This window comes from Varanus komodoensis, unplaced genomic scaffold (genome assembly GCF_004798865.1).
Source record: "Varanus komodoensis strain SLA01 unplaced genomic scaffold, ASM479886v1 scaffold279, whole genome shotgun sequence".
Classification (NCBI taxonomy): Eukaryota; Metazoa; Chordata; class Lepidosauria; order Squamata; family Varanidae; genus Varanus; species Varanus komodoensis.
This window is the reverse complement of record NW_025335724.1, coordinates 49,008-63,000: the sequence shown is the minus strand read 5'-3', so window position 1 is coordinate 63,000 and position 13,993 is coordinate 49,008. Positions and strand designations below refer to the sequence as shown.

Genomic DNA, 13,993 nt, shown 5'->3' with positions numbered 1-13,993 from the left:
GCCTGTGCTGTCCAGCGGCCAGAGAATCAAACCAGGTATAAGTGCATTATTTGTGTCTGAATCCCAGCTGCGGCAAGGAAATAGTGTGGCCATGGTCAGGCTGCTAGGCCTGTTCCCACTGCTACAGGAATGATACTCACAGGGTAATTGGAAGATGCAAAGAAAAGAATGTGCTTTTTTGCATGTGCGTGAGATGGCTAACGATAATTAGCAAATGTCTTTGCTCCAGTCACATCTAGATTGCAGTCATTGAATGCAGAGATGTAGTTTATTAAATGTCCTTGGCATTTTTTTTTTAAACAATGAAAAGCAAATCTCTTTTACAAAATACAGCCAAAGGCTTCACATCCAACTTCACACCTGCTTGAATATCTGTTCTTGAAGGCTTTGGGAACCCTGAATTCAAACATGGGAGCGCGAGAAGGGGGGAATCATGTGTGCAGACTGTAAGCTTTTATTAAGACACCTGAAGGGGCCTTCCCCATCCCAGAAATAAGCTTATAGTTTCTCATATTCTGCCATAGTAGATATCCAGCCTTGGCCAAGTAACCTCTACCTGGTAAAGGAGTTCATCTAGTCTGGTGGCTCATACAGTAGGCAAAGAGGGGAACACAAGAGAACTAACATTTTTATGGCCGTGTTCCTAGGCAAACCTGCCACAAAGTATCCTATTTATATCTCTTAGAAGAATTAGTTTCCCCTCCATTTGGAGACCGAATTAGACAAATATCTACTTGTATATATAATATATAAAAAATACAGAGCTTTGACTTCTTCATTTTGAAGTAAAATGTACACGATACAGTTGTGAGCAGGAGGTAATTTTGAGAAACACAGGCCACTTTGAACCTGGAGGAGATTATGTTCCACAGAGGGTGGTTACATCATCTCCTCCAAGAAACATGTCAGATCTGTCCCCAACCAAGCTGTCCAAGAAACATAAAAATTAAAAATAAATGACATTAACCAAAAGGCTTCAGTAAGTTTTTCAATTTTTCTTCAAGTAAAGATGCCAGATGGGGTTTCTTCCACCAGTTCAACACTTCAGTCAGTAGCAAATGTAAGTGAAGCCCACCTTAAGTGGCAGCTGTGCTTTAAGTCCTGTCATCTTGTGCCTTTCCTTTAAGAGCATCTTCAGGAGGGTGTGGGGATTGCTGCCTTGCTTGAACTCTTTCATTCCAAAGAGAATCCCCTCATGAAGGCCAGAGTCTTTTCAATGCATGGTGGAAGGGAGTTGTCCACCTTTTCCTGCATCTCTGTACAGGAACATTTTTAAGTGGGGGAGGGCAAGAGCAGCAGCAACTTGGCCCAAATCCCTTGAAAGGTGCTGTTTGGCAAGAGGGTTCCAAAAAGACAAAACAAAACAAAAGGGAGGGGCAAAGTGGTGCTTTTGGCAGATTAAGAAGAGTCTTTAATAAAAATTAAGATGTGCAAAAAGATTGTTGCTGTTTTTTTTAAATAGTTGAACCCAAGCATCCAATATTGGATTCCTAGGTTATGGTTTGTTACTTTGCCTTCTTCCGTTAGGGAAAGAAGTAATCTCTCAAGTACCCATTTGAAGAGTCTTGTCTGAGGAAAAAACACCACCGAAAAAAGGAAAAGAAAAAGAGGAAAACCACACACTTGAAGGCGTAACTGATTCACACCTCCTCTTTCATCCACTTCAGCACCTGCTTTGACACAACTGTGCAGCAACAAAAGAAAAATGTGGTGTGTGTGGGAGTAGCTCCTCTTCATGAGAGCCAAGCATTGCTGCCGCGTGTCAGTGAAGGAGGAAGCTGTTTGGTAGCAGGTGGAGTGGCACTGCCGCCTCCCGCTTGGCAGAGAAGAGAACAGGGCTGGGGTTTATGAAGGCTGTCTGCAGTTAGCTTCCCAGCAAAGTTATGGTACTCTTCCCCCACAATCTCAGTGCACACGTTATAGCTGGAAGCCTTCCATGGGGGCCTCTGGTTGCTGGAAGATGAACTGCTGCTGGGCCTCGTCTACTTGCGGAGCCAAAGTGGAGTCATCATCCTCAATGCCGAAATAATGCTCAATCAGATCAAAGGCCTTCTGGTAGATCTCTTGGTTTTCATGGCTCTGGAGAAATTCTATTTTATCCAAACCTAGAGGAGAAGCACATTATGATGTGTCTACGTACTTCCATGTGCCCAGTGCTTCACAAATTCAAGACAAGGTTAAGCACAGCAGGCTTACCATCCAAAACTCAACAGGGGGAAAACAGAGAAAAGTGGGGGCAGGAACAAACAAAGGGGGGCCGCGCAGCTATTTCACTTGCACATACTTGAGTTACTAGAGTGCACGGTAGGGTTGGGCAACCTGCCAAGGGCCACGCTGCCCAGGAGCTGCAAGTCTGTGGCGGGCAGGACAAGGGCTCAACGTGGGTGCCCAGGCTGCCCCTTTTCTGCCACCCACTTGTCTGTTCTCACCCAGGGGGCTGGCTGGAAAGAGACAAGGCTCTTCTCAGAGTACAAACTAACCCCATGCTAGGGTGTTCACAGACATGGTGAACTTGGTGGGTTTTCAGGAAGGATTCAGAGGAAGGTGACCAGCGGCAACATGCAAATGTTTTAAAGGCAATTCCAAGTCTTGGGGCAGGGGAGAAGAGGAAGGAAACCACCTGCAGATGGGTGAGCGTGCTGGGAGAAGCAAAAGTCCAGAGCGGGGATGTCACAGAATATGAATGGAGAATAGCTAATGCTTAATTGAAAGCCTTCACAAACTAGGATGGACCAAGTGTTACCTTGGCTCTGGAAGCATTTCAAGATGATTGCCTCTTCCTTATCCGCCGACTCCCCCACTTACCATAAGCTTCCTCAATGAGGCTGCAGTAGGGATTGCCAGCGCCGCTCTGCTTTGCCTCTTGCTCACCCAGCCGTAATATATTTTCCAAGCCATTCAAGGCGACTTGAACAATCTTGGAGTCCATGACTGTGAGGAGGTCACACAGCGGCTTGATACAGCCCAGGTTTACTAAATATCTGGGAAAGGAAACATGCACGCTCAGAACACCAACCAGAATTCACTTAAGAGGCTGAAGTTAAGCTCAAGTTTCCGAGTCCTGAAGGAGGACTCAAACTTTCTTGGAAATCATGTCCTCTTCCCTCAGTTATGCACTATCTGAGAGACACAAGTGAATTGGATTATGCATTAAATTTAGCCATTACATTTACATAATGGCATTCCAAAACCAAGCAAGATTAATACAATCCTTAAAATGCATTTAATCACTCCAGGCTAATAGGCTTTCAATGACCCCTTGGGGGTAATCAGTTTTTAATTCATAGCAACTAAAGTCTATGGTGTGAAAATTTCATGTTTACAACTATTATGGGAAATGGCAAAACTATCTTTCTCAGAAATGGACTGCAGACACAGTAGTCTTTTAGAAGGCGGTTAGGTCTACCAAAGGTCAGAAAAACAAGTGTAGGGACCTTTGTGCTGCATGCCATGTATCTACATCTATTCACAGATACACATATTTAATCGCATGTGGATGCTAAATAACACTGGGGACAAGACTGCCCCCTGAGAAACCCCATACCGGTGGATCTGAGGGGCAGAGCAATGTTCTTCAGACACCAGCTTGTGCAGATGGTCATTCAAGCAGGAGCAGAACCACTGCAAGGTGGTGCTGCTCACATCCAGCTCAGACAGATGCCCCAGAAGGACCCCGTGGTCAACGGAACTGAAAGTTGCTGAGTGGTCCAAGAGAACCAGCAGAGTCACGCTCCCCGTCTCTGTGCTGATGAAGGTCGCCTACAGGGCAGCCAAAGCTGTTCCTGTGCCAAAACCAGGCCTGCACCTCTGACTCAAATAAGTGAAAATAAGGTACATGAAAATTCCTCCGTCACAGAACTTAATAAACATTGTGAGGTCAGTGCCCCGTTTTGAAGGGAGCGGGCCACACACATATGCGTGCACATGCATGCTTGCAAGAGCAGCCTTGACATTTTGACAATCTCCAGGAGAGGATCTGTACCCCCCCTACACTGCTTGTGGATCATTATTCTGAAAGGGACAACTCAGAGGTACCCCAATAAAAAGCAGCAAAGTTTCAGAAGAACTGGGCAGCACTTTATGTGGAAGAGAAGTTCTCACATTTGGACAGAGTGGGCAGAAGAAATCTGTACTGCTTTCCTCCCTGTGGGACTTTATTTTAATTTTTGTGGAACAAGTTGTATGAAAATGGTGCTTGTCATGCAGGTATCCCCAGTAGAGAAACCTGCCAAGTTTCAGATGGACAGGTGTACACGTTACAGGGTCTGATTACTGAAAACCAGTTTAAGGCTTTTTTCAGTGAAGCCTGGTGGCACTGGAAGAGTAGCCCATCCTTGCCTCCCCCAAAGTAGTGACAGCAGTCCTTGGTAAAACCTGCCCTAGGATGAGACTGCCTTGCCACTCCACTGCACCCCCCCCTCCCCACCTTTCCATCATCATTCAGAGCAGAGGTGGGCAACATGCAGCTTGCCCTTTTTTGCAGCCACTGGCCCTTTTCTGAGCTGAGAAAGGATGTCAATTTTTCCTTAAAAAGAAGGTGCATGTGGAGAACACACCTTGGATTAATGCAAAACTGCTTTCCCCAAGGCTTTGGCAGCATGATTTTGTATTACGCAAACCAAGCACTCTACATGTGCCTTTTTTAAGCAAAAATGAACACATGTTGTTGTTGCTAAAATGTGGCAGGAATTCTGCATGGGGGTGTCAGTGGGTGGAATATGGCCTCGTACCTGCCAAAGTTGCCCATCACTGGCTTAGAGAAAAGCTATTTGCAGGAAACAAAGTGCCTGCACATCCAAAGCCTGAGCTGCTGATGAAGCACTGTCTTGGAGCTGCTGCTGGAAGGATGCCTGTTTTGCAACGGAGCCAGACTGAAGCGGTCTCATTCTGGCTGGGCTTTTGGTTTCATCCAAGGCACATCCTAATCCACACGGCACAAAAACAGTGCAAAGGGGCTCCCTTTCCCACACCAACACGTGAAGATCAGTTTTTATTAGCTATAATGAAACAAGTCAACTGGAGGAGGACAACAGCTCCCGCATCTGTATCTAGCATCCAGCCTGCACATGGCTGTTCTCCGTTTCAGCAGGGAGCGTACCACTCATTTTTCACATTCTGTGTATCCTCTCAGGAGCCTCTTTCGTGCACACTCAAACCCTCCCCAAATGATTCACTCCACTCTCTTTTGTCACTACCTTGGTATTGTCTGAAGACAAAGTAAAGGCAGTAAATATCTTTTTGCACAACATAAAAGACTTTTCTATTGAACAAATTAGGAAAGTCAGTGTTCAAAGACTTTGGATCCTTTAAAACTGGGGTGTCCAAGCTTTTGGCTTCTCATTGGAAGATGAAAAATTGTCTTGGGCCACACATTAAATACACAAACACAAACGAAAGCTGATGAGCAAAAAAAAATTTGTTAAGGCCTGTGCGTAATTTTCATGATATCTGCCTCCACAGATAAACAAAAAAGTCCTCAAATAATAATCCTAATTATGTGGTGCCCCATTCAGAGAGTCTCTTAAAATCATCAAGCAGAAAAGAGGGCAACATAAAACTAGTGGGATATTTGAAATTGCATTTGAGAAACTAATGCATTAATATCTGGTTCGATGGAAGTAGTTGAACTTCTCAGTGAGTTCTCATCAGATATTTTGGTTCTAATTTTACTCTTAGTTGCTCACAAATGTAGGTGCTGCCAAAAAGCAAAGACATGAATAAGGTATGATTGTGAAGTGAGGGATATTTGTCTCTGGGAAGTCCTATAAAAGTTCATGATCAAATTTTTCTTTAAGTTGAATGTCAGATTGCAGCTCTATGCATTCCATTTGAAAACTGGCAGGTAACATATTTATATTGACTGAAAATGGAGTCACAAATATACCAAAACAGAGTTTCTTTTCCCAGAAATCTTGAAATCTGTTTTCAAATTCTTGTATCAAATTGAAAAGGCTGTATATTTTTTGCTATTCACAGGACGATGTTTAGCCAAAGTGTCAAAATGTATAAAATTGTTTGCAACTGTAGGTTGAAAAATTATTGATAATAGCTGCATTTCACTTGCAAAGTCACCATGAGCACATGTAATGCCTGATGGTGTCAATTCGATTGTCTGCATTTGGAAGATAACACACTAGAAGCCACACGCCACCGTAAAGTTGAAGCCATGAATGTGTACAAATAGCTAGAGCATACACACATTTATTTTATGTGACATTGTGACACGACATCATCTACAAAGTTCACGCTCGTGAACTGTGCAATTCAGTTTTTAAAAAATTGCAAAAAATCTCATGGTGGTTTAAGTAAGTTTATGATTTTGTGTTGGGCTGCATTTATAGCTGTCCTGGGCCTCATGCAGCCCATGAGCCGGACTCCCCTGCTTTAGAATTTTCATTGTTATGGAATGAGAACGCCACCATGCAAAAGAAAAGTTAGCTCAGAAGATCTTGCAAGAAGCTAATACTGTTGACTTACTTGATCTGTTCTGGAGTTCCCCCTGATGTGGCGTTCGTGATTGCCCATGCAGCTTCTTTCCTTGTACGGAACTCGGCCTTCTGCAAGATCTCAATCAGCACTGGGAAAATGTTGGCATCTATGACTGCCTGGAGGTGCAGGTGTCAAAAGAAAACAGTTTCACCAGCAGGCTCAACTTTGCTGCAAGTTAGTACCTTCATTCCAGAATTTTCCTTTGTCCAGGGAAGGCACACTTAGGCACTCAGGACAAGAGAGCCAAGTTACAATGTGCATTAAGTGCTTACCTGTAACTGATGTTCTTCGAGTGGCCATCAGTGCAGTCACACATATGGGTGCTGCGCCTGCGCAGTGCCTAGGCCGGAAGATTGAAAAGCTAACAGTTTTTGGCGGGAAAACTCCGCTCCCCTCCCTCTTCATGGTATAAACAGAGCGGAGTGTCTGCCATTTTGTTCAGTCTTGAAGACCGAACATTCGCCCTCTACAGGTTAAGAATAAAATTAGTTGCAAACGGCACTGAGCCCCAACGGTACCGATGCAAAGTATAGTACGGTACTGAGAACAATATCCACTCACCAGCATATACCATCAGTACCGATGCAAATTACAGCATGGTACCGAGGCAGTATGTAATGATGGACACCGAGTGGGGCCGGTGGGTGGGTTGTGTGACTGCACAGATGGCCACTCGAAGAACATCAGTTACAGGTAAGCAACCTGCCTTTCTTCGTCGTAGCCTCTGTGCATCATACATATGGGTGATTAGCAAGCTTACCCAACTCGGAGGAGGGAGGTGTCGTCAGCGAAGAACGGATGAAAGAACAGCTCTGCCGAAAGAGCAGTCCTGCCTGGCGCGCACATCAAGCCGATAGTGCTTGGCGAAAGTGCATGGCCCTGACCATGTTGCAGCTTTACAGAAATCTTGGAGTGGGACCCCAGCGGCAAAGGCGGACGAAGTCGCAACAGCTCGTGTGGAGTGACCCCTGGGGGTAACAGGTAAGCCTATTTTTGATAGTTGATAGGCCAGGACAATAGTCTGGGTGATCCAGTGCGACAGCCTTTGAGGTGTGACTGGAAGTCCTTTGTCATGTTCGGAGTACTTAACAAAGAGTCTGTTCGTACGACGGAGGGATTCCGTACGGGAGTGATAGAAAGCCAGGCAGCGGCGAACATCAAGGGTATGTAGAGCCCACTCTATTGGATTTGACGGCGCTGGAAAGAAGGCTGGCAGAACAATATCTTGACTCAAGTGGAATGGTGTAGCCACTATAGGAAGAAAGGAAGAATCCATACGAAGAACGACCTTTTCCTTATGGAAATTAAGATATGGAGGGTCTATGCGGAGAGCAGAAAGTTCGCTTGCTCTCCGAGCTGATGTCACCACTATGAGGAAAGCTGTTTTCCAGGACACCAGGCGTAGGTCGACAGTCGCCAGTGGCTCGAACGGAGATTTGGTAAGTGCTTGGAGTACGACCGAAAGGCTCCAGGTTGGCATAGGCGAGCGAATAGAAGGGTGTAGGTTCTGTAACCCCCGAAGGAAATGTCGAAGTAGAGGCTGAGAGAAAACTGAAATCCCTTGAAGCACACCATGATAGTGTGAAATAGCGGCTACATAAACTTTAATGGATGACGGTTTCCGTCCCAAATGATAAAGTTCCAAGAGAAATTGTAAAATATTGTCAATTGAGGCCATTCCAGGAGAAAAAGAATGGCGTTCTGCAAAGGAGGAAAATCTCTTCCATTTAGCTGCATAAGAGCAACGAGTGGATGTCTTAGAGCAGATGTGAGAATCTGTGAGAATCGCCTGAATTTCCTGGTCAACAGTCACCGGTAGCAAAGCAGTTGTCATTGAAACCGACCTAGGGGCCGTGAATACATTCCGGTAGAGGTTCGGATGTCGTCGGTACTGACGCAGCAGAATGACTCAAGTGATCCGCCATGCTGTCAACCTCAAGGCAGTCAGATCCAGATGTCGGATCGCTCCATTTTGCTGCGTTAATAGCTGAGGAATAGATGGGAGGTGAAGCAACGTCCCTTTGGATAGACGAAGAAGGGTGGCGAACCACGGTTGTCTCAGCCACCATGGAGTTATTATTATTCCTGTGTCATTCTCTTGAGATATCTTCGCTATCACTTTCGTTAGAAGTGGAATTGGGGGAAACACATAAAAGGCTATGTTGTCCCAGGGGATCATAAGGGCATCTCCCATCGATCCCAATCCTATGCCTGCCCTGGAACAGAATAGGGCACACACTCTGTTGTCGCAAGTGGCAAACAAGTCCAAGTCCGGATAGCCCCACAGATGGAAGAGGTCGTGGCATATTTGTCTGTCCATCTCCCATTCGTGTGTTGTTGACATATGTCTGCTCAACATGTCTGCTTCGGTGTTGTCGGTCCCTGCGAGGTGGACTGCTAGAAGCATAATGTCCCTCGGTATGCACCAGTCCCAAATGGCCATTGGGAGACGTGCTAAAGGTGGCGATTTTGTGCCACCCTGTTTGTTGATGTAGAAGACAGCCGGTATGTCGTCCGATGCAATCTGGACAACTTGTTGGCATAGGACAGTCTCGAAAGCCCTTAGGGCATTGAAAATCGCCTGTAGTTCGAGGATGTTGATGTGCTTCCTTGCTTCCCGTCGGTTCCAAGTTCCCTGAACCCGAAGGTCTGCACATGTTGCACCCCATCCCAGTAGCGACGCGTCTGTATACAGGGTCTTCGTTGGATGAGGTGTTCAGAACGGGACACCGACAGACAGGTTGCTCGGAATGGTCCACCAAATTAGAGTGTTGAGTATCACAGACGGAATTCAGATCAGTTTGTTGGGAGAATCTCGCTGTGGGCAAAACGACGTGTTGAAAAACAGCTGCATGGTCCGCATCCATAGTCTGGCATACGGGACAATGGCAACTGTAGCAGCCATGTGCCCCAACAGTCTCTGAATGGATATAGCTGGAACCGTTCCTAGCGTTCGGATTCGATGGATGTGGGCACATAAGGTAGTGCGACGGTCCGGAGGGAGGAAAGCTCTTTCCCATGTGGAGTCGAGATGTGCCCCGATAAAGTCGATGACCTGCGTGGGAATAAGGGACGATTTTTTGTGGTTAATACATAGTCCAAGATCATCGAGCAAGGCGCAGGTCATGTGTATTGCAGACAGAAGCCCTTGTTTAGTTTGGGAGACAATTAGCCAGACATCTAAATATGGGTATATTTGCACTCCTCTTGTCCGTAAGTGCGCACATACTGGTGCCATACACTTCGTAAAAACTCGAGGTGCGGTGGCCAGGCCAAAGGGTAGCACAGCATATTCGAACAAGTCGAGCCCAACAGTGAAACGCAGGAAACGTCTATGTGAAGAATGGATAGCAATATGAAAATAAGCATCCTTCAAATCTAAGGAGGCAAACCAATCCTCTCTCTTCAGTAACGGAAAAATACTCTGTAAAGTAGTCATCCGAAACTTGTTTTGATGTATTTGTTAAGATTCCGTAAGTCCAAAATCGGACAAAGACCACCATCTCTTTTCGGGACCGTGAAGTATCTGGAGTAGAATCCGTGCAATCCCTCTGAGCGGGATAGTTGTCGAAGCGCGCCCTTGCAAAGCAACTGAGAGACTTCTTCGCACAGTACCGATGAAGAAGATGTAAATCGAATCGGACACGGTGGAGGGACGACATCGAATTCTATCCTATATCTGAACTGAATGATAGACAACACCCACCTATCAGATGTAATGGACTCCCAAATGGGGAGTCGGCCCTGGAGCCGGTCCCCAAAAGGGAGAGGGAAAGGTGGTGTGGGGAGAGAGAGAATGGTTCGCCTGGACCGTCAACGCGGACGTTTGTCAGCGTCGAAGCGCCGCCGGCCCTGGGGGAAACGTTGCTGCAGCTGTTGTCTTCTCCGTTGCTGTCTTTGTTGGTAGTGTTGCTGCGGGTGGAATTGTGGACGGTAAGAAGAACGAGGCCCTTGCCACTTACGCCTCTGTTGAGAAGCTCCATGCAGCGCGCGGTCATATGCGATTCGTGTATCGCTTTTAACTTGCGGTCGGTTTTCTGATGGAATAACCCGGTACCGTCAAATGCCATTTCCTTGATCCTCCATTTCATCTTGTTGGGGAAATTGCAATTATGAAGCCATGCATGTTGGCGCAGCGAGATGGCATTCACGAGAGCTCTCGAATTGGTATCTACGTGATGTCATGCGGTAGATAATTGCTGCACTGCTACCTGCATAGCTTCCTTGATGAATACCCTGGCAAGCTCAGCTTGGCGGTCTGGAAGGGAGGAAGCAACGTTATCCAGTTTTTGCGTAATAAAATACTGATAACGTGCCAGTGTTGCTTCATAGTTCGATATGCGCACGCTGAGTCCAGAGGCCGCATAGACTCAGCGAGCAAGCATATCGATCTTCCTCCCTTCCTTGTCACAAGGGGCTATGTGTCCCCTGGACTCCCTGCCCTGGGAGGATTCGACGACAACAGAGTTCGGGCATGGATGGTGAATCAGGAATGGAATGTCGTCCTCCAGAACTCTGTACATGGCCTCATACCGACGGGAGGTCGCTTGTGGTTGGGCCGGTTGATCCCAGGGTTGGACCATAGCCTGCCGAAGTGTGGTAATAAGCGGCAGGACTATGGCCGCGGACTTTTCTCCCCTCACGACATCAAAGAAGCGATCCGTGGATGGGCCTGGCTGTTGACTAGCCTCAATCTCTAGTGAACGGACGAGGTGGGACATGAGCTCCGTAAAGGAGACATGTGGCTCATCGGGTGACGCCGGTCCTTGGGAGGCGACTGCTACATCGGGGGATGTAGAGTCAACCTCGGATTCGTCCAAATCCGGATAATAAAGTGGATGGTCGCTCGAAGACGATGTCACTGGGGAGGCTGGACGTCCCCTCTCCACATGCCTGGCCGTCGAAGGCGAATCTCTCGGGGCCGATGGAAATGCACAATCCCGAGGGTAGTACGAATAAGATTGATAGCCACCCCAGTCTGGGAAGGCACCATATGCGTGCATCCTCCAGTCGTCACCCCGGTGTTCGGACGAGCAGCCACGGAGCCTTGGAGGCGACGGTGACTCCACAGGTGGCTCAGTCATGGGCATTGGAGTCGGAGACCGTTCCCTCGGTGGGGAGTCTCTAATCTCACCATCAGAGATAGACTCCCGAAGCGGCTCCTCCACTTGTTGGGTCGGCACGCTCTCAGGCCGAATGAGAGGCCTGGGGGATCCCAGCAGTGTTACCTGCATAGTAAGTTGCAGAGCCGGTCCCAAAGGGGTCGGTACCGTGGCAGCGGACGGTACCGAAAAAACAGACGAACCCGAGCCCCAGTGTTTGGGGCGATCGGGTTTCTTGGTCTTGTGAGTGGGTTTATCTGCCTTCTCCTTCCTTGGAACTTTACGAGCGGAAGGCTTATCCAAACCCGTGTGCTTGCACTTCTCCCGTTTTTTGGCTGGGAAAGAAGGCGGCACCTGGGTCTCCGCTGGAGTAGTGCCTTCAGCTGAAGGACACTGAGGAGGAGCGGTGGAAGCGGGATGCTTCGGAGGAGCGCTCACAGTTGGGGTGGAGCGTGGAGGAGGCGGTGCGGCTGAAGAGGAACCAGACCGTAAGAGCAATTGGTCCAACTGCATCAAGGCCTGGTCCCAGAGGAGCTTGCGGAGACGGTTCTCCCTGTTCTTCCGCGCTTGCTTGGTAAAGGCCAAGCAATGGCCGCACTTGTCGGTTCTATTCCCCTCGCTGAGGCAGAGGAGGCATAGATCATGCGGATCCACAGGGGACATTTTGGATCCGCATGCGGTGCATTTGCGAAAGGCCGCTCGCTGCGCCATCGCGGAAAAAGAAGAAAAGATGACAGGATAGAGGGTAAGATAATATATTTGGTTTTTTTGTTTTTTCTTTTTGAGAAGAAGAAAAAAAGAGGGATAAAGGCAAAAGGAACAGTAAGGACTCAAGATCTTAGCAAGGACGTTAACAGGCACGAGGCAGAGCAAACGGCAGTCACAAAGACTGAACAAAATGGTGGACACTCCGTTCTATTTATACCACGAAGGGGGAGGGGAGCAGAGTTTTCCCACCAAAAACCGTTAGCTTTTTAATCTTCCGGCCTAGGCACTGTGCAGGCACAGCACCCATATGTGTGATGCACAGAGGCCACGAAGAAGAAGCATTAGCATCCATTAACACAGATCAGGAGCAAGTGCAAAGCAGGCCAACAGCTGACCGGGCCCTTCTTTGTGATTCGAAGTGAGTGAGGATTACTGACTCCCAGGGGTTGAACAGCAGCAAAAACAAACATACTTTCCCATTCCTACATTAGGCTTCTAGGCCTGGCTTTCAGAAATCTAGCAAAAAATTGCAGAGGATCTCAGATTTTTCACTAAATTTCCTGGATTTCACAGCAGAGAAGGTAATTGTGCAAGATTAGCCACTGACTCAGCATGCCCATCTTTTGAAAAGGACCACTTGGTTTCAGGGAAAGGACGGCATAAACAAGGTTCCTGGGTATCTGGAAAGTATGAAGATACTATTTGGAGAAAATATGTTCAAGGGAAGGACAGGAAGAAAAATTCAAGAGCTTGCTGCAGTAGAAACTACAGTTCATTATGTTTAAATTCATGAGGATCTTCAGCTGTTATTCTGGTCTTACAGCCAAGAACCCATTTTTTGCTTTGGTGAAGAAACACCATCACAGTATGGAACAGGGAGAGCCCCGGAAATATCCAGGCAGTGTTTCGCCTGATACAAGCAGCCACCTGAACTCCTTAGCAAGCTCTACTGGAGCCAACCCGGGGGAACTAGTGCAAAGCAAGGAGTTAGCACAGCACATGGTGGGCTGGTGGGAGATGTGGGTGGTGTGGAGGAGAGGACTGCTGCTCGACTCTGCCGTCACTGGCTTAGGGTGCCCCACAGGGCTCTCTCATGCTCCCCACATTATTTAACATTTCTCTGAAACTGTTGGGAGGCATCATTCAGAGTTCTTGAGTAAGGTGCTGCCAGTATGTTGATGATGCCCAGCTCTACCGTTCTTTGCCACCAAACATGAAGGAGCGGTGAAAAACAGAACATGAGCCAGGTTAGACAATGGGCGGAGTGTGACTGAACAAGCTGGGGTTGAATCCAGACAAGACCGAGGTGCTACAGGGTGGGCTGAAAGTCTGGTTCAGGCTCAGAATTCGGTTTGTTCTGGAAGGGCTCGCACTCCTCTTGAGGAGATCCTCCTACACTGTTCCTGGATGCACAGAGCATCTCTATGCACTACTAATGCATAAGCTGTGACCCTACCTGAGCGGGTCCAGCCTGGTAACAGCTGTCACAATTAGGACAATTAAGTCTATTTCAATGCACTCTGGGTGGGGCTACCCCTGAAGAGCAGGTGGAGCTACAGCAGGTGCAAAATACGGCACCTAGGAACTAACTGGGAACTGGGAATGAGACCAGATTACATCATCCTTGGAAGACGAGCACGGGGTGGCAGTAGCTTTCTGTGCTGAATTCAAGGGTTAAGTTGTACCCAATAAAG

General features: G+C 47.5%; 1 protein-coding gene across 2 annotated transcripts in view; it reads right to left on the bottom strand.

The window, feature by feature from the left end:
* Window positions 1–249: 249 nt before the first annotated feature.
* The window catches only part of KPNA6 (karyopherin subunit alpha 6), a 50,015-nt gene continuing 36,271 nt past the window's right edge, over window positions 250–13,993 (bottom strand). Inside the window, exons 12-14 of one of the 2 annotated variants that reach the window (XM_044434366.1) lie at window positions 6,478–6,605; window positions 2,806–2,981; window positions 250–2,105 (exon numbers count right to left, since the gene is read on the bottom strand). In XM_044434366.1, coding sequence (XP_044290301.1) covers window positions 1,918–2,105; window positions 2,806–2,981; window positions 6,478–6,605 — 492 coding nt within the window. In that variant the 3' untranslated portion in view covers window positions 250–1,917. Of the gene's footprint in view, window positions 2,106–2,805; window positions 2,982–3,544; window positions 3,808–6,477; window positions 6,606–13,993 lie in introns of those variants that run through there. The other variant, XR_006415134.1, reaches the window with a different exon arrangement.